The sequence below is a fragment of the Haliaeetus leucocephalus genome, unplaced genomic scaffold, assembly GCF_000737465.1.
Source record: "Haliaeetus leucocephalus isolate CR32 unplaced genomic scaffold, Haliaeetus_leucocephalus-4.0 Scaffold657, whole genome shotgun sequence".
NCBI classification, from domain to species: Eukaryota; Metazoa; Chordata; class Aves; order Accipitriformes; family Accipitridae; genus Haliaeetus; species Haliaeetus leucocephalus.
In genome coordinates this window covers 1,695,612-1,715,549 of record NW_010973093.1, presented here as the reverse complement: position 1 = coordinate 1,715,549, position 19,938 = coordinate 1,695,612, and the positions used below count along the sequence as shown (strand labels likewise).

At 47.8% G+C, this 19,938-nt stretch overlaps 2 protein-coding genes across 3 annotated transcripts in view; both read left to right on the top strand.

The window, feature by feature from the left end:
* The first annotated feature begins 325 nt into the window (after positions 1-325).
* Positions 326-16,466, top strand: JMJD6 (jumonji domain containing 6). 2 transcript variants are annotated; one of them, XM_010579385.1, is made up of 7 exons: positions 326-535; positions 1,272-1,660; positions 4,603-4,889; positions 6,219-6,354; positions 6,477-6,615; positions 7,281-7,408; positions 16,061-16,466. In XM_010579385.1, exons 1-7 carry the CDS (start codon positions 368-370, stop codon positions 16,143-16,145), a joined length of 1,332 nt encoding a protein of 443 aa, XP_010577687.1. In that variant the 5' UTR covers positions 326-367; the 3' UTR covers positions 16,146-16,466. The 2 variants fall into 2 exon arrangements, with proteins under 2 accessions (XP_010577687.1, XP_010577688.1); XM_010579386.1 differs by lacking the exon at positions 16,061-16,466 and adding an exon at positions 9,099-10,892.
* Positions 16,467-19,788: 3,322 nt separating this feature from the next.
* MXRA7 (matrix-remodelling associated 7) overlaps positions 19,789-19,938 on the top strand; it is a 29,475-nt gene continuing 29,325 nt past the window's right edge. The window contains exon 1 of the mRNA XM_010579482.1: positions 19,789-19,920. Coding sequence (XP_010577784.1) covers positions 19,789-19,920 — 132 coding nt within the window. The remainder of the gene's footprint in view (positions 19,921-19,938) is intronic.

Here is a 19,938-nt window from a genome sequence, read left to right as displayed (position 1 = left end):
GGTTCCCGGGGCGATCCCGCCGGCGAGCGGGCGCGGGGCAGCGCGGCCAAGGGCGACCGGCGCCCGCGCTCCCTTCCTGTCGCCCGCAACACCCTCCCTCCCAACATGGCGGCCCGGCCGCGCCGTTTCCCCGCCTCGGCCAATCAGCGCCGGAGGGCGGGCGAGGCGTGGCGGAAGACGGCGGCTCAGCGAGCCAATGGGAGGGCGGCAGGGGAGGGGCCGCGGCGACAGCGGCGGCAAGGGGGGTGAAATTTCTCGAAGGTGCGGCGGCCGGGCCGGGGAGAGCCGGGCCGGGACCGGGACCGGGGCTGGGGCCGGGCGGGGCGCGGAGCGGGGCCTGGGACACGCCGGGGATCAGCGGCGGCGGATGGTGACGTCCCCCAGCGCTGCCTCCAAGACCGCCGCCATGAATCATAAGAGCAAGAAGCGGATCCGTGAGGCGAAGCGCAGCGCCCGGCCCGAGCTGAAGGACTCGCTGGATTGGACCCGCCACAACTACTGCGAGACCTTCCCCCTCAGCCCCGCCGCCTGCAAGGTCCGCCCCGGCCGCCCCGCCCCCGCCTCGCCTGAGGGGAACGCGGGGGGGTGATGGGCCCCCGAGGGGATAGGGAGGCCCTGAGGGGAATGGGGGGACACACGCCACGACTGGGGGGGTCCTGAGGGGATTGGGGAGGCCTGAGGGGAAGGGGGGGCCGGGGGAAGTCTGATGGGAACGGGGAAAGGGCCCTTCCTTGAGGCCGGGGTTGCCTCGGAGCCGGCGGAGCTCCGTGGGGGTGCCGGGGCGGGGACCCTGAGGGAGAGCGTCAGGGCGGGGAGGGGGAGGCCGACCGGCACCCGCGTTTTTTCCTGCCTCCACGTGGCGAGGGGTGCGGGGAGATCCGGGCCCCGTCGGGGTGGGATGGGCACCCTCGGTGCCGGGAGCGCCCACGTAATTCCCAGGCGCCTTCCCCGGGGGCGGCGGGGGAAATGCAGCCAGGGACGTGTCAGCCGAAAGGGCAGGGGTGGCCCCTCCGCCTGGGGAGTTACCGCGGTGGGGAGGAGTGCCAAAGGGCTTCAGCCTGTTGGTGTTACTGATGGGCGCAAGGAGCGCGGCACGGGAGATGGGACTGCAGCCTCGGTGAGCTTAAAATAACACGTCGGCAGCTTGATACCCTCGTGGTGTGTGGAGCGAAGTGTGAGTGTGAAGCTCCTCCACACTGACTTAGAAAGCACAGTTCTAGGATGCTACTCTGTCCTAATATCTGTTCTGTATTCCTCTCTTGATTTCACAGGATAACGTGGAGAGGGCAGATGCACTCCAGTTAACAGTGGAAGAATTTGTTGAGCGTTACGAAAAACCTTACAAGCCTGTAGTCTTGCTGAATGCCCAGGTGGGCTGGTCTGCCCAAGAGAAGTGGACTCTGGAACGACTGAAACGCAAGTATAGGAACCAGAAGTTCAAATGTGGGGAGGACAATGACGGTTATTCTGTGAAGATGAAGATGAAGTACTACATAGAGTATATGGAAACCACACGTGATGACAGCCCGCTCTACATCTTTGACAGCAGTTATGGAGAGCATCCCAAGCGCAGGAAACTCCTGGAGGACTACAAAGTACCTAAATTCTTCACTGATGATCTGTTTCAGTATGCAGGGGAGAAACGAAGACCGCCTTACAGGTACAGTACAGTGACAGTAACATAAAAGTAGGTATTTTCCATCTTGTTAGCTGTTCTTAAATAGGTATGATTATCTTATGTAAAACAAAGTGATAGCTTTATGTCTGCTCTTTTGAAATGAGCATACATCCGTAACCCAGAGGGAGGGAAGGGCAAATTTGTGTATCACAATTGCTGGTTCTGCCCCAATGTTGCCACAAGTTTGTGGGTTTTTTCTTTTTCTTTTTTTTTTTATTAAGTCAGTTTGCCTCACTTTTTAGAGTAAAAAACCCCATTTACATAGTTACTGAAAGTTATGAAGATTAATTTCTTGCTATGTGTGCCTTCTGGCTTTCAAATTTTAGGTACCTCAGGACTAGCTCCTGGGTTTTGCACCAGTGGCTTATGTACAGTGTGGAATTTTGTTTAATTATGAGTCAGTCCTTTTAAGGTAAAGATCTTAAGCTAGATTAGTTTGAAGTGTGGAGACTAGTTCTTAGCTCCCCTTCAGATGATTTTGAGAGAGAAAACAATATTTCACATATCTGTAGTCTTTTCAACTCTTTTTTTGCATCTGATTGGAAAAGGAGTGAAATGACACTTCATTCCTGAAATCAAATGCAACAACCTTGTATTTGGGCTGCTAGATACAAGGGTGATTTCTGTCTACATTATTATAATGCTTCATAGCAGTATGAGCATAAGCTGAACCCTCCCAAGTAATTAAAGTCTTTACAGCGACGTTATAATTGTCAGAGAATGCCTTGCCCTTCAAGTGACATGAGGCTGTGATGTGGGTGTTTTAATTGTTTGGGTTTTTTTAAATGAAATGGAACAAGTAATGAATACTTTTCTCTGCAATCTCTCACGTGTCTGTAGTCCAGTTGTGCTTTTGTAGGAGTGAAGTGTGAAACTCATTCTATTTAAGATCATTAAAGTAGGTGTTTTTATAATTCACTTCTAAGAAGAACATGCAATGGTGTGATTAAATGCAAAAGTACATCAGGTGTAGTCTCTAGTAGAAACTGAATACAGTTACAGAACTGGAAATCATTTATCGAAGTTATAGGTAAACTAGATAATCTGGTTGTGACTCAGTTATATTGCTATCTCTTTCCCCCACACCCTCCCTACCTACAGGCACATGCTGAGCTTCTTGCTTGTGCTCTTGGTCTTTACAGTTCTTGTGCTTTGTTCTGGAAAATGCGGGTTGGTTTGAGGCTGTTACCATTTTTTGAGAGGCGAGCGAGGCAAGGAGCATACTGATGCCTCCTAGAGTTAGGGGTTTCATGTAGGTACAGAAACTGATGAAGAGTCCAGTAGTTTAAGAGCATAATAGAAAATCCAACAGGAAGTGTTGCTTTCTAATCACATGATGAGGATATGAACTGTCCAGGTGAACCTCTGGATTGAGACTTGTGTAATAGCATATAGATCTTAAAGTAAGAACTTGTGCTGTTTAGAGCATCTTCACTGGAGTTGTTCCTCTTTAAAATAAAGGCAGTAATTTTTGGAAGCCATTTACTGAAGCAGCTATTTTAGTTTGCAGGAGGGGTGAGGTTTGGGTTTTTTGCTTTTAAATTGAAGTTACAGGTTGTGAAGTTCTTAATGGTAAATTCAATGTCTTATGGCAAACTGGGTTATGTTCATTGTAAATTAAATGCCTGGAGGAAGATGCTGGTAAATGGCAGTGTTGCTAAATAAGGGGTTTAAAATCATCTGCATGTGTAGATTCAGGTTATAGTCAGTATTGAACAGTGCGTCTGTCTGCGTACCAGACAGATCTTTGTTTAACTTCTTCTGACTTGTTAGTAAAAGCTTTGACTGTTCTTCTTGTGGTTTAATCAGCTTTCCAAGGCTAATATGAATTCTAAAGAGTGAATTGACAACAGAAGTGACACACACCTGCTTATTTATGTTTTTATGGCTCCTTTGTGGAGTAGGAAGAGCGCAGCTTGATAACCAAACTTACAGTCTTACAGTTGGTGTTAGCAAATGATACTTGAGAACCAGCTTAATTTACACCTGCATTGGAAAGTTAAAATGGAGAGTTTGCTCACTTTCAGTATTTTTCCGAACCTTTGAACTCCTCTTGCTGGGTATCACCTGCCTGTCAGCCACACGATGGAGGGAACTTGTTGGTGCTTTAGTTTCTGTTGCCCATTAAACAATTATTGCCATTTTTTTCCTCTTGACGCCTGATATTAAGTGACCTCACTTACACTGCTGTATCTGGTATGGTAGATCTTACTGTTCTGTTACAGGGGAAGTGAGCAATTGAAGGTGCTGCCGCTGTTAAACATGTATAGTGGATAAAGTTCTCTATTGGGAGAAATAAACTTTGCAAATGGGGAATGAGAATATACACACCAAATCCTGAATGGTCACTGGAGAATAAACTTCATCTAGTTAAGTGTTAGAATGAACAGCCTGTTTTAAATGAACAGAAGGCATAGAGGGAGGCCAGAGTTGTGTAACTTTGCTCAGTTCTTTACTTATATTGCCTTTTGTTTGTTCCTCATTGTTCTGCAGTTCTGGATCCATTTATGAGTAGCAAATTTTAGAAAAACATAGGATTAGGAGAATCCCCCTGCATAGTAAGAATCCTAATGAAGGCTGTTGTGACTTAATCACATTCATAAACCTTGAAATCACTATATATTTTATTGAAGAACTGTTTAAACAAATTACAGCTATGAAATATAAAAGGTATCTTCACTTTCTTATCCCAGAGTCATTCCTGTCCCAATTCATGTTGGGTTTTAGGTTAAACCCATGTTGTATCTTTTTGCTGTAGCTTGAGCCTAACAACCTCAAGAAGGTAAATGAAGGAACTGTAACCACCTTGATTTCTAACTGTATGTAAATTAACAGCTCTAATTTTCTGTCTAATATGAAGAAAAGAGAAGGTAGCTACTTGCTTGCTCTATGTATGATTAAAGGATTTCATCCCCCCCATGCAGGTGGTTTGTGATGGGCCCACCTCGTTCTGGAACAGGAATTCACATCGATCCCCTGGGAACTAGTGCATGGAATGCCTTAGTCCAGGGTCATAAGCGTTGGTGCCTGTTCCCTACCAGCACTCCCAGAGAGCTGATCAAAGTGACGCGAGAAGAAGGAGGGAACCAGCAGGATGAGGCTATCACTTGGTTCAATGTCATATATCCTAGGACGCAGCTCTCCACCTGGCCCCCTGAATTCAAACCCCTGGAAATCTTACAGAAACCAGGCGAGACAGTCTTTGTGCCAGGTATGTATGAATCTCTGCAGTATGGAAATATGGGAGAGAAAAACATGTTTTTAACATTTGTGTGTAGTAGAGATGAAGAGAATATTTCAGCTTTCTTATATGGCCCATCTCTTACAAAAGAACTATTCTGAGCTGTTTCAAAAGGAATATATGTTGCAAGGAACATTTTTCAGACCAGTTATTTTTCTGAGTGTCCTGAAACATATATGGCCTGTAGCATAGGGTTGCATGTGGTACAGATGGCAAAACAGGTGAGACCTGAGTTGCAGCATCACAGGAATGTGATCCTGAACTAAACTGCAGTAATAGGAAACTGTCAAAGCATAAAAAAATAGAGGTGTTTGAGTACTAGTAACTGAGACAAAGATGTTTGAGTTTATATACACTGTAGCATCCATGACTGAATTTTGTAGCTTGGGTAGTCTGACTGCTTATGAGTTTTTCTTAGCTGTGGGAAAAGAACTACTTAAAGGCACTGACACTTTCCACCCACCTCTCTGTGGTTATGCTTCATCTTGCATTTGAAATCAAAAGCTAAAGAGAGATCTGATAAAGATGCCATTCTCTGAGTGGCTGCACACTGTGTGCCTATTATAACTGGGAGGTGAGGTGGCTAGTGGATGAAGCGGGTGAGTTCAGTGCCAAATTCTAACCTCTAAATCTTGCGTCGTTTTTGTGCAGCATGGCCGATAGCTTCTATCCACATTGCTTGTCTTTAACATACAGCTGACTTCATGTTTGAAGAGTGCCTTGTGATTGTCTTGGCACTTACTAGTGACTCCTCAGTGTACCTTCTGTTAAGATTTTGTAGCTGTCGGGTTCCATTAAACTGTTTCCTTAGTCTTTTTATGAGGTTATAAGTGGGTTGTAAGAACACCACTGTCTATTTTTATCCTGTGTGGAGAAACAATTTTGTGTCTATTTTTAAATGAAAGGTTAGTCTGTAGTCATAAGAACCTTACTAAATCAGCATGGAAAGTGTTCTGCGGCTTAACAGAAAGGGTCTCTGTGCGGTCTGGGTTACAGTGGCTCTTCCTATTAAATAAGCCATCAGTAGCCAGTGTGTTGCTGTCAAGTCAGATCTTCAGTACTGTTCATGAGCTGGATAATTTGGTCAGAGCGTTGAGCAGCCTTCTGTAACAAGAATCTGTAAAGCATTGGAGCAAATGCTGAAATAAGACTGAGGAAAGTTGACGTGGTGGCAAACTCACCTGGGTTTGGGAGATAAGGTCCAATTTCCACCTGTGCTATGGGAAAAGTGTTCACGGCTGTTCTTGAACTTGGTTTCTGCTATGTAGCCAGAAATGGTCATTGGTGTTGTATTTACAGGTGGCTGGTGGCATGTGGTTCTCAATCTTGACACAACTATTGCCATCACTCAAAACTTTGCCAGCTGTACCAACTTCCCTGTGGTGTGGCACAAGACAGTAAGAGGGAGACCCAAATTGTCACGGAAATGGTACAGGTAAGAGATTTAGTAGCTTTCTTTTGTATTCTGTATTTAAAACAAAAGACCAAAAATACCCCATTCATTTACATGCAGTGTTACTGTTCAAAGGCTAACCCTGAAATTTCAATTGTATTTAGGATCCTAAAGCAGGAACATCCTGACTTGGCAGCCTTGGCTGATTCAGTTGACCTGCAGGAATCTACTGGTATTGCTTCCGATAGTTCTAGCGATTCTTCCAGTTCCTCAAGTTCCAGCTCCTCAGACTCTGATTCAGAGGTAATGCTTTTTACTACAGTAGGTGATCCATATCCTGCAATTATATTGTTTTTTCCATACCTGATCATGTGTCCTCATCCTAATATTCATGTCTTATGGAAGAAATTAATGGAAAGCGACTAAACAAATCTACATGGTGGAGGAGCCTGTGGCTTTAGCAGGTTCTCTTTACTGAAGCCTCTCTTTGTATTGTTAAATTAATTCAGTTTGTTTGATCTATGTTTATAATATTTATAAATCTGTCACTCATTTAGCTAAGCCGTGCTTGTGTAAAATGGCTGCAAAATGGGTGTTTTAAAAATGGGGTGGGGGAACAAGATCCAAAACAGAGACTGTCGGTTATGACAGGTGACTTTTCTAGGCACCTAAGTCCATCAGAAGGCACTGACTTTGCTCTCAGAAAATTAGGCCCTTGTAGGAGCCAGAAGGAACATATGCATTGTCTTGCCCCAAGCCAGCTTACTCAGTGATGAAATCTAAGAACATACCTGTTCCTGATTTTTAAACACTTAATTTAAAATTTATTTCATGTGTCTAATCTAAAATAGTACATTCTTTGAATACTGATTATTTAGGGTTGCTGAGGTAGATCTTATGGTGAATTCCACAGTACAAACAGTTTACTAAGTTTCTCTGAATTATGGTTTCATCTCTTCATACTTCAGTGTGACTCTGGCTCTGAGACAGAGGGGATGATGCACCGGAGGAAAAAGAGGAGAACATGCAGCATGATGGGTAACGGTGATACAACTTCCCAGGACGACTGTGTGAGCAAAGAGCGCAGCTCCTCCAGGTGACCCGATGGCAACTGTTGTTTTTAAACGAGCAAAAGACAATACAACGCAGAGCTGGCAGACTTCAGATAGGGTGATTCGTCAGAACAGAGGGTTGAAGAGCAAGGGATTCCTTATAGAACATAGAGCAGTTAGCCAGTGGTGATATCTTTCCTCCATAAATTATTTTAATTATTCCAAACTGAAAACTTAAGATTCTTGATTTTTTTTAATGAGGTTTTTTACTTTATTTAATAAACAGTTTTATTACTTTTCCTAGTTGTCACTTTTAACAGAGAAAGTATTTTATTTTTGTTTAATGGGAGAGGTGGGATATTTTAACTGTGCTCTTCAGAGAGCACAAATGAATAGTAAACAGTTAAAAATTAGGAATGATCAGGCAAGACTCAGGTTTCAATGCCTTGTTGTCCAAACAGAAAACCTTCAAGTAGTTGTATGGTTTCTCTTATCGTTGCCTGCATGACTTCAATTTGGCCCACTGTTTTATCTGTTAAAGGCAAAATTAATCCCAAATGTCTATGTTTACCTATTTAAAAAAAAAAAAAAAAGGGCAAGTTTCTAGTCAGTCTGGAGGGAGGAAACATTAATATTGCAGAACCAAGGCTAGATATTGCATAGGGTAAAGTTGCTGAGGAAGGAAGTTCTCTGGACTTGCCAGGTTAAAAACAGTGAAACACTGGGAATCTGGGAGTATACTGCAAGGAGGAACTTAGAAATTCTTTGCTAAATGAAGCATTTTAAATGAAGCCTACAGCAGAGGCTTGCCAAAATTCTTAAGCAAACTCCTTGCAGTTTGGTTAACCTATGCTGCTGTATTAGCTGCCTGCCTGCATTAGGGTGCTGTCTAGTTACTAAGCTGTTGGATGCTCCAGGTTTGTCATGGATGCAAGTACTGTGGTGACTTACTGCGTGGCCTGCTAAAGAAGGTGTGCGGTAGTGATTTACCTGAGGAAGGCCAGGTTTCCAGTATCATGCCAGACTTCCCAGTCTAGGGTACTGCCTAAAGACCTGTTTGCTCCTGTTCGTGTTGCCATTTATCTTGCTGTGATAATGTTGCTCTCTTGTTTTCAGGAGTTGCTCATAACTGAATACAATTGAATTACAAGTACAGAGCATCATTAAACAGTTGGAGAAAACTGTACTGACTGCTTATTTTGCCCTGGAGGTTTTAACAATTTGTTTGTTACAATACTGCCAAATCCCATTTCAGCAGCCAGTGTGACTTCAGGCAGGGAATGAGCAGCAGGAGATAACAAACTTTAATGCAGACCCTGTTTAAAAAAAAAAAAAAAAAACAAAAAACACAACAAAGCTGTAAAAATGCAGAGTACCTGTGCGGATCTGTTCTTCTGAAAATCCTGTGCATTTTTAAGTTGTTTGCACTTCAAATTTTGAAATTAATACCTTAAATATTAAAAATTAGCACATTGCCTAGAACATTTGCTTTCCAGGTTTCACTGTTCCTCCTCCTGTATGTTGATTGTTTCACTCTGTGAGGATGGGTGGGCTTTCTGTTCCAGCTGTGTGATGGATTAGTTGATAGAAATGGTTCCAAACATAAAATCATACCTAGCTTGTACAGTTCTGCAGGAAGAATAAACATACAATTAACATGCATGCTGCAATCTTGTGTCCTGATATGAGGGGAATGCTATAGTTGTTGACAGGCAGTTGTACTTTTTTTGACAGGATTAGGGAATCTTGTGGAGGCCGCAGCTACCCCTGAAAGATAACAACACCTGCCTAGAGGCAGCTGCCGATCGAAGCTACGTTAGCAGCCAGCCAGCTCTGTTCTACCCCCTTCTGCTTCTATTTCTCACAGTCCTTAAGTTTTTGTCACTCTTCCTCGATCCAGACATCCGTCTTCATTATGTGCTGTCGAAGGTTGGCTCCTTAATAACTTCTAGGGGAATGCCCCGACTCTACATTATTGTGCAATGCTTTGTCCCCTCTGCGCCCCAAGTGAGTGCACTAATAACCCAGCTTTGGGTAAGGAGATGCCAAGTATTTAATGGTTCATGTAACTGGCAAGGAAGACGACGGTCAGTTTTTAAAGAACTCTTTTTAAAACCAGCAGGTAAATGTAAAAACCTGCCTTGCTTTGACACTGTCATATGTTTACATGTTGTCCTGTACACTTGAGGAAAGGAACACCAGCCCTTTTGGCCTGTCTGAACGTCCGGCGGATCTCGCACCAGAATTTCAGGAAGGGGAGGTGGTATGAGTGCTCCAAACACTGAAGCAACTTCAGCGAAGGTGACCACCAACCTGAAGCATCTTTCATGGTCTTAATCTACACGCATACATCTAAGGTGCAACACCTTAACCAGCAACAGTCCATTTCCTTTTGCTCTGTGTCTATTGTGATGACTGGTAACAAAGATGCACTAGCACCTTGCGATAGGAAGCTCAATGGAGCAGGAGAATCCTGGAGTTTCTTGCACAGCAAAAACTGTGGGGGAAAAAAGTCAGCATTTGCCAGTAACTACAGTCCTTTAGGTGCAGGTGTTGTCTTTAGCACTAGGCAACAACTGACAAAGTCTGACTCTTGTATGATAACAACAGTTGCTGGGCTTTAAATACCAAGCAGTAACAGGGCCATGGGCTCGTTCAGGCCAGTGCAGTTCACATACGTAAATGGCTGTTCTTTGAGGTTATGGGTTCAGACGTTTCCGGAACTTCCGGTGCCAATTTTAAAGGACTGGGAGGGGGACATATTGTTGTTTTATGCTTTTTAAAAATGCAATGTGTTGCTTAAGTCTGTGTAGATGCATTTGTATTATGCTGGGTAAAGCTCTCATCCCCAAGGGATCTGTTGGAGCTGCTGGATTTTTTAGCAGGGGTTTGTGCTGGTAGTGTCAGTGAAGAGATCTGGCTGGCTGGCTGAAGGTGTGCTGCATGGAAATGACCCTTCTCTATCTGAACAGCACAGCCAGAAGCTAGCTGGGTTGGGGTTCTTCCTTGGGTACTCTCCTGAGACCTAGGAGGTGGGTATTAGATCTCACTTCAGCCGTTCTTCTTTGGGAGAGGAAACTTGAAAGCAGAAGTGGTGTGTGTGTAGTAAACATGCAATAATGCCCAGGCACTGGTAGCAGAATTAAAAAGCAGATTGGCAGCCTTAACTGTGACTTTCTTATACACGTTGGGTTTGATGGAAACTAGAACATTGCTTGTCTGGGTTTTCTGATCTTTTTTTAACCTTGTCTCTTCCTATTTAAACACTCTCCCTTATTGGAGACTGGGCCATATCCTGTTGTACAAGGGAATCCTCAATATGTTTGTCAGGATCTCTGTTCCTGAATCTTCTGTGCCAGTCACTTTGTGCAGGAGCAGTGTGGTGGTGGAAAAATGGAGAGAGGGAAGGTTTTTTGGTACGCTCTTTAGCTGTCCAGACTCCTGAATTTTCTGTGATAGCCAGGCATAAGTGAGCATGCTTGCTCTGTAGACTGCTGCAGATTCTTCCACAAGATTACTTAATTTAAAAAAAAACTTCTCAAACTCCTGGCATTTCTGGCCAAGGTTGCCTTTTTTGCTGCCCGGTTGAACAGCCAGGGAGCCTGCACAATCTGTATGTCTTCTCAGAGCAGGCTGCAGTTGCTGCCTTTGGGAAGAACATGGGGGCCTGGAGAGGCAAAGGCTCAAAAGTCTCAGCCCTGTCATGGTGAGGGGAGCCCTTAGAGAACTGTCCACTGCCCTCTTTGGTGGCTTGACAGTTAATATGTCAGTAGGATGACTTATGCTGTAGCTTGCAGTTGCATTTGGCATGTGTGGTTCAGTTTCACAGTCTTAAAATCTTCCATGCATGTGAAAGCCCGATTGCTGTGCTGGGAAAGCCACACCTCTGCCACCAGAAGCACAGTGGGAAGATCCAGAGTGCAGATTCTTCTGTGCCTATGAACTCTTCCATGGTGTGAAACAAAACAATTTCAGATTGAAGCCTGCGTTCATTTGACATCCCTTGCAGAAAAGCAGTGTGTTTGAAATGGACTGCAGGCATCGTGATACCAGCGACGCTATACTGACTTCTCCACAAGGCACTTTCTGATATGAAATAAAGGTGTATCTGTTTAGGCTTCCTGGGAATTAGGACTCCTGGGATCTCTGGTTCTTCCACTTACAGGCTCTTGCCTCAGCTGAACTGGTGAGCTTCTGTCTTTAGTAGATGAGGAAAATACCTACCTCACAGGGGTGTTGTGAGGCTGAAATGTAATTACTGTGTAAGATGCTTTGAAGTTGTCCTCCCACAAAAAGTGTTCCAGACATCCTAAGCAACCTGAAACTTCCTAACCTGGTGTTAGCTTTTTGTAGCAGAAAATATTGGGGATGTTGTTCAGCACTCTTGGCCACGTGCTGTTCTGTGGTGGCCCTTCCAGAATTGCTGTGTGGTACATAAATTGTAGCAGAACAAGGTTTTTTGTTTTCACCAGAGTTGACACTGTTGGCATTTCGTGGCCTGCTCTAAACAGGAGGTCCTGCTAGATTGGGATTTTTTTTAAAATAGGACTAGATTAAATTCTCTCTCATCAGGGAGTCAGCTTCGCTGGCCTTACAGGAAGTGGGGGAGCTGGTACTTCCCAGGCCCTCGTTCCAGGCCGGGTGAATGAGGAATAAAGTTAAAAACTGTGCTCCCCTTGTGCCTAGCTCTGTGCTTGTGGGAGGCTGACTGGGGAGAGTGGGTTTTGTCCTCTCACTTCTCCAGGCTTGTGCTTCTTGGGGCATCCATGTCTCTTGTTCTGACCCTACTGCTTTTGTGTACTGTAGAGCCCCTGGATGTAGCAGGCTGCTGTGGTCCAGCCCCCAGACCCATTTTCTTGAGCCCCAAAGTCACAGTGCTGCTCTGCCTCAGCCCCGTGGTGGTGCTTTGTGGGCTGCTTTGTTCCCCAGAGACAGGCTTAGAGAGCCACGTGCTGGGTTTGGACTGTGGGCTTCCCGATTGTACTGTGCGTATTGGTGTCATTGTCCTGCCTGCTCTGGTGAACGGTAGAGGGATTTGTGAGCTCTGGCCATGCTTTTGAGTCTGGTAACTGACACAGGCTTGTCTGCTATGACAGTTCAGGAGTAAACTAATAAATACCCCGTCAGAACTGTAGACATGAACAACAGGCGTGCTGATCTTGGCACCTGTTCTCTGCACAAGTGCTGTGAGAGCAGGTGATGCTGAGGAAGCACTGGCATACCTTCCTCCCCTTCCCAGCTCGGGTACGCTGGCTCCAGTTTGTCTTCTCAGTTACATTAAGCCTCTCCAAATGCTTAGAACAAAGACAGCAACCTCTTTCATAACTAACCTAGACCCTTTTCCTCCCTGAATCCCCAGCCATCATGGGGCAGGAAGCAAGACTGTTGACTGAATCAAATCTGAAATGCCTGTGTGGGCTGATTGTAATGGGAGGGTTTTTGGCACCCCCCTTGCAAAGGGGGGAAGGAAAGAGCTTACTGATTCGTTTGACAGTCACACTGTCAGCTCCAAGCCCTGCCAATGCCATTAGCTGCTTTTATCACCCCATCCAGCAGAGCTGGGATACTCTTAATTGTCTTGTTTGGATGATTGTGTTTTTGCTTTTTATTTTAAATAAAATCAATTATTTTGCATTATCCTGTTGGCTAGTCACTTTTTTTCATATCCTGATCTGAAAAAAACCCTACAGGTGTACACCTCTGTTTCCGAAAGTACCACAGTAGCTAAATGGTGTTCAGATAATAGCTATGGGGGTGCTTTGGGGAATTCCTCTAGCTCTTTCTCGTGTGTGATTAGTTCGTCTGTATGGTGGGGGGTGTTTTAGAAGCTGCTGGGGCTGTTGTGGCTTTGGGAGAAGGTTTATGTCAGTAGCTTTGTTACCAGACTGCAGTGTGTGCTTTTGCCCCTTCCCTGTCCTCCCCAGGCTGTATTACCAAGAAGAGAAGCTTTGTGTTTCATCTCTCTTGCCACCTCATACTGGTGAGAGGGAGTTTCAACTTCCAGGTGTCGCATGCTGCTTTCAGCTTAGCTTCTAGACAAGACACACGGTGCAGAGAGTTGCTGTGGAAGGGCTGGACTCCATTCAGAGAGCCAACCAACCTTCCCCTTCCCCATACCCAGGGATTCAGAGAGAGAACCACCTCTGAGGGCACTCCTGTGTGCCTGAAGCTGCCTCTTAACAAATTTGGCTCTGTAGTGGAAGAAGGATTGGGAAAGCAGAAAAACTTGTATATTGTGTTAGAGAGCTTTGTTGAAACCAGTAACTGTAGGTAAGTAAGCTGAAGCTGAGTGTGGGACAGCAGCCTGGAGGCTTTTGAAATATTTATATGAATGTATTGTAGAATGAAACACCTTGAAGAGTAAATGGTTTTGTGGAGACAGCAAGTTTGCTGATTTCTGCACAAAGATGTGTCCTTCCTTTCCCAAACACTGGTATAAACACTTTCCTTGATTACTGTCACCTATAAAACCAATTTTTTTTTTTCTCCTTTCCAAGTGCTCTTCAGAAGACCTCTCCCTGTGCCCTGTTCACATCCTTTGCTAGATACTGACTAGCTCAATGCAACCAGGCAGTCACAATTAGCAAATGAGCTCCTGTTCTCTGTGTGGGCGCTCTGGGCACATTGGTGCTTGGCATTTAACAAGACCCAATTCCAGAAAATGGTATGAATTGTGGTGGCTGAAAGCTATGTAAAGCCATGTAGAAATGCTTTTATAACATATCTTTTCTGCTTTTCATTCCCAAGAGAGGCGATTTTGTGTGCTCCCAGCTTCAGGATAATCCCATTGTTCTTCCTAATTCGCAACTACTGCTGGTACTTCCTTCAGTGCCAATGTGGCCTTGCAATCTGGACTTGATTAACTTTTATTCCTCTGATTTATCTACCTATCTTCCTTTTTGTGACAGTTGCAACCTAATGCCTCATTTCAACAAGGAGGATGGCACACTGATTCTTTAATTGCTACCGGGGAGCCAACAGGACAAGGTTGGGAATGCGAAGGTTGCGTTGTCTGTGCTGCACTCTTGCCGATGTTCTTGTTCCTCTCCTCCAGTTTGATTCAGAAACAAGTAACTACTGCTATTTCTTTTGTGGCAGTTGGAGAGCAAGTCACAAAGAGAACAGGGCTGCACTCCTACTTGAGTGTTAGGCATGGCACTAAGTAGCTATGTGTGTTAAGACTGGTTTGGGATTGAACTAATATGCTTGCAGCATCTCATCTGTTTTTCCAAGACATGTAAAGACTCCTGTGGGACTGCACCTTCTCTGTTTCTGGAGAAGTGCAGATTGAGGCAGGTAAAGCTGATGATTGGAAATGTGTTCAAAAGGCAATAATTATTCCATGTCCCTTCTGGTTTGAGAGCTGGCGGCTCCCACCCATATGTGATGCCTGTAATTGTTGTGCGTCCTCTCGTTCAACAGAAGGACCTGAAACTGCGGGGCTGCCACCACAGCGAGTGTCTGTGCAGCCTGATGGGAGGAGGAGGAGGAGGATCAGGGCAGCTGGAGGAGCAGCAGCTGGTCCAGCCATGTCCCAGCTGTGCTAGCAGGGAAGGCATAACCAAGGCTGGAGGAGAATTTCAGAATTGCTTTTCTGATGCAGCGCTGCCTTGTTTAGACCCAAGGCTGTGTCTTTTCTCAGCTGTGCTGCTGCAGTCAGGACTGGACTGGCTGCCAGTATCCATGAGCTTTTGGTTCACTGTTAGGACCATCAGCTTGCCTTCAAGGGCAAGGCCAGTTGCACAGCTGGTTCAAAACTTTGAAGACCATCAACAACAACTTGGAGCCTGCCTTTGCGCAGGGATTAGACTGGAAAACGAGTTTTAACATGATGGAAGAAGAGCTGTACTGGGTGAGACCAGAGGCCTAGCTAGCAGAGGGGTTAGTAATGGGAGCTTGGGGAGAAAGTATAGAAACAAGAGAGCTCTTCGGTAGGATCATTCCTTTCAGTGGGAGCAGGTACAGCCATCCCCACCCTTGTGCTGGCTCAGACCTCTTGGTGAGCTGAACTCTTCTTGTGGTATTTAGTTTTCTGCCACTTGTGAATTGAACCAGGTCTCCGAGCATCACTGCAGCATCAGAGCTAGCACACAGCCGGGTGTGGAAAAGCAAACGAACAGCCAGCCAGATAGCTTAGTGACCTCCAAACCTGTGTCAGCTGAACAACAGGGCAAGTACACTGACATTTCCTAGGATAGCTTCTAATTTCTGGCATCAACGCAGAGAGGTTGTTGCTGTTCTTGACAAGGAAAACGTGGTATTGGTGCCTGGGAGCATGACTGGGGCTTGCAGAAATAATCTGAGTCTGGACCAGTTATAAGACCAGCTTGTGCCCAAGCTTTACGTGAGGGGAAATGGGTTCTTGGAGGGCCTGGGAACACAGAATCATCTGGAACAGGCGCTGTCTGAAGTCGCTAAGTGTGTGCAAACCAGCAGCTGCTGCTTTCCCTGCTAGGAACCAGCATCTATCTGCTCACCCCACTTCACAGGATCTTGTAGACCCATGCTTGGGTTGCAGCTGTGGTGGAGAGAGGTATTGAAACCGCTTGCTTCAGCAGACTTTCTTGCTTTGGCCGAGAGGGATGCATCTGTGTAAGCAGAGGACATCAGAACAGCTACTGCCTGCACAGTTCACAAGCTGCAGGAGAGAGTAAGAACGTGCAGCGTGGTAAATCGGGTCACGTTTGTGCCCACAGGCGGCTTTCCCAGCACGTTACACTGGGGAGACTGGGAGCGGCGCTGACCGTGGTGGCGTGGGCTGGAGGGAGCCAACCGAGCTAAATCCCTCTTGCAGGCAGCTTTGCAGCACAGCATTTTCCGTGGCGGGGGATGCTTCCCGGCGCAGTTGTCACCGCAGCTCTCCTGAATCCTCCTTTGTTGGTAAAGCTCTTCAGCTGTTACCCAGCCCTTTGCTCCCCCCGCTGCAGCCTGGAGCTGACGGCCCTTTATCTAAAAGCAGCTTTTGTGCAGAGCCGGGGCTCTCTCGACAAGCTCTTTCCCAGCCAGCCTCTTCCCTGGCCGCAGCCGGTGGCAGGGCTGCTCTCCTCCCAAGAGAGGGCAGCCTGCTCATTCGGTTTCCCCGCTCTGGGCTGCCCACGGCAAGACTGGCACCCCCGGGCTGGGCTGGGGATGCCGTACCCCGGGAGGATTGCCCTCCCCGAGCCCTTCCACCCTTGCCAGCAGTCTCTGTGCAGAGGCTGCGACAGCCCCTCCGCAGCTCGTCTTCTCCCAGAGCTGGCGGGCAGGAGCTGGGCAGAGACCCCTGGCTGGCAGCCTTGCCTGGCTGACCTGGCATGTGAGTCCATCCCCTCCTGTCCCGCTGCGTGGAAGGAGCCGCAGAGCATTGATCTTGCTGTTGGGTTGCAGTCCCCTCTCCTCAGTTTTGGCGAAACTCCGTGACAGCCATCCTTTGGGAGTCTAGTCCAGGCGGCTGTGGCACCAGCCCAGCTCCAGGCAAGCGCAAGAGAGTTACCACCAGCTTCCACGGGCCACCTGCTCTGCCAGACGTCAGGTTTTCCTATCCACCTTGGCAGTTTGGAGAGACAGCGGCGTGTTTTTGTGAGTGAGTTGAGGGGGGAACCATACAGATAACCCTCTGTCCCTGCCAGTGGGAGCCTTGCTACATCAGGGCAAGCTTACTCCATCCAGTTGCCCCTGGAGAGCCACGGAGGGGACAAGTCAATATCACACAGGACCTGCTGGGCCTGGTTTCTACCTGGGAGACCATCAGATCATATTCTGCAGGATAGTCTAGCTCTTACCCCAGGTCTGGACGTGGGAAGCTGAGCCCTGTTGCTGATTCTGCTGCCTTGTTGCTGTATGTAAGGACGCATTCTTGCAGATGTGTCCTTGATGCTCCTGGCTGTTGCTCTTAAGACCAGGAGTGTTGTTTTTCAGAGGTGCCGGAGCGCTGCAGTTCTCACAACTCCTACGAGCGCGACAGGTTCCAGCAACCTGATAGCGAATCACTGCAGGGCCAAAGGCAGAAGCCGCTAACAGTCTTCTCTGGCTGTAGCTCCTGTTTGCTTCCCCCATCAGTGATCTTGATCTCAGAAGCAGCTGTGAGAGCCAGGGCCTCATATTTTAAGGCAGTGATAAATCCTGCTTGGGAGGGTACCCACTGAAGGGCTCAGTCTCTGCACTGGCTTAATGCAAGCCACATGCCGCCACATGCCACCACATTCCTGCACGGGCAAACACCCTCTAACAGACTTCCAGCCAAGAGCTATGGAAAATGTACAGTGCCAGGGAAAAAGAGCAGGGGATGTCCTGGGTGTTGGCAGCAATCGAGGGCACTGCGATAGCTGCAAACGTGGGCATCAGTGTGTAAGGCCAAAACACCCCAAGTCACCCTACTAGCAGACCACGGTGCCCAGTCTCTGGCAGTCTCGCCCAAAATTCCTCCTTGTCCCCAAATCTGACAGTCTGCCTAGGCACAGGAGCAAAGACCCAGTCCCGTGAGTTTCCCCACCCTGGTTCTGTCTCTCGCTGTGAGCAATTTCCAGGCCTCAGGGGAAGTCTCAGAAGGCAAGTGATGCATTGGATTCGGGACCGTGCCTTCGTGGCTACTGCAGGTGGTCAGCTGAACTCCAAGGTTACTTAAAAAACAGAAGAAATACAAACAAACCTGATTAACTGCTGATTCCCAAACTGCCTTCCCAAACACACAGTGATGTATCACATACCCGAGGCCGTGCCAGGCTCTAAATCAATGATCACCTTGTTCTGTTGGACAGGCTCTCCCGTAAACACTTCATCTGAGGTTCTTTGCTCCTTCTGCCCCTGGAAGGGTCTTCCAGAAGCTGCTTGAGAGAGAATTTCAGTCTCGCAGTACTCCAGACCCGTTTATACCCCTTTGTATTGATCTGGTGAAGCAGTCCTGGCTGTCACATCCCTTGTGCTTTTCCACTACTTCCCTCTAGCAAGTCAAACTTTTGGAAGCCAGTAGCCTCACCAAGCTGAAGAGTGGATTTGGACAGGAAGGGAGAACAAGGGACCAAATATACATCAAAAAAGGTGCTGAACCAGACAGCACTGTGACACTACCATCTCTGGATGTTCTGGCTGAGCTCTAGAGCAGCTCTGATGGCCGGGGCCCAGGAAAAGCAAAGCTATTCAAGAGAAGGGAAGATAAGTACCATGGCTGGTTGTTACTAAGAATACAATTATCCATACGCTAACGATTGCCCGCCTGATAGGATTACCAATAAAGACAAATCGCAGTGAGGATCATGGCTTCACTTCCTTCCTCCCGCCCCAGGGATTTAATCCCGTCTTTGTTCGTGTTTTGTTTTTAGCCAGTCAATAAAAAACTTTGCTCCCGGAGATATCTCCAAAGCCTTTTCCCTGGAGGAAACTTTGGGGACAGATTCCCATGTCTGCTCCCTTCGCGTGCAGCTGGGAGAGAGCTCCATGCTGCTTTTACCCTGGCAGGAATAGCTTAGGCCTTCTAATTTCAGCCTGCTCTGTAAAAGGTTGGCTAATCCTCCCAGCAGTCTCAAGAGGCAGGAAATCCTTGGTGGCAGAGTCTGGAAGGACTTGACAACCCCTTGGCCAGTTTCCTTGCCAGCTTCTGATGGCTTTTGAGCACATCCCGTTTTTTAAGGCTCCTGTTTTTCAGACATCCCAGTAGCAAGGTGCTCGGGGGGAGGCTCTCGCAGCCCAGCTGCTCTCAGCACCCACTTACCTGGTGGGTGCGACAGCAGTTTATGAGTGCCACCGATATCGCCCACGGCTCCTGGGGAAGGTGGAGCAACGCTCTGAAGCTTGGCGGAGATGCGCTGCCAGATGCTCCTCGCCGAGGAGAGTCAGGACGGACTTCCCTCGCCCTGCCAGCTCCTCTGCTACCCAGCCAAGGGCTAACAAGGTGTAAATGCTCGTTAAACACTCCATGGAGGCCAGCTGATGCCCCAACCTGCACAGAGCTCCCTGCAATGGTGCTGAGCTCACCAAGCTGCGGGTGCCTCTCTGCCCACAGCGAGCATCCCAGGAGGCAGAGACCTTTCCAAGACAAACAGTTACAAACGATGCAAGCGACTGGGCAGAGGGGTCCAGCAACGACTTTTGGTGTATAGGGCAGTGTCTAATGAAAGGTCCTCCCGTCCCGAGCCAGACACTGGCATCAAGGATAGCGGGGGCTGCTTGCAGGCAGCCTTCCTCACCCGGTCCCCTCTGCCGAAATCCCCCCCGTGGCTGTGGGTGGGCGCCCCGGGAGGGGGTGGGCATAGCTCCGGCTGCCGGCTCCGTGCGGGAGGTGGGTGCCGAGGCCGGGGAGAAGGGGGGGGCCGGGGCTGTGGGCAGGGCCCGGGCAGATGACGCCGGGTAAAGCCGGCTGAGAGCCTGCCCAGCCCCGCCGCAGGCCGAGCGGGCTGGCCGCGCACCCTCCGCGGCCGCGCAGTCGGGTCGGGCGGGCTCCGGGAGCAGGATGGACGTGACCGTGGACTTGTACCTGGCCGTCCCGCTGCTCTTCACCGTCCTGGCCCTCGTCCTCGCCTCCGTCTTCGTGAGGCTGCGGGGAGGCGAGGGGGAGAGGGCGGCCGAGCGGCCCGGGGAGCCGGTAGCGGCGGAGCCGGCC

Bases quoted from the DNA above. Each gene is read 5' to 3' on its own strand.
- JMJD6 (XM_010579385.1), top strand. From the start codon at position 368: ATGGTGACGTCCCCCAGCGCTGCCTCCAAGACCGCCGCCATGAATCAT. The intron at 4,890-6,218 runs GTATGTATGAAT...TTGTATTTACAG, and splicing joins CGAGACAGTCTTTGTGCCAG to GTGGCTGGTGGCATGTGGTT. The intron at 6,616-7,280 runs GTAATGCTTTTT...TTCATACTTCAG, and splicing joins CCTCAGACTCTGATTCAGAG to TGTGACTCTGGCTCTGAGAC.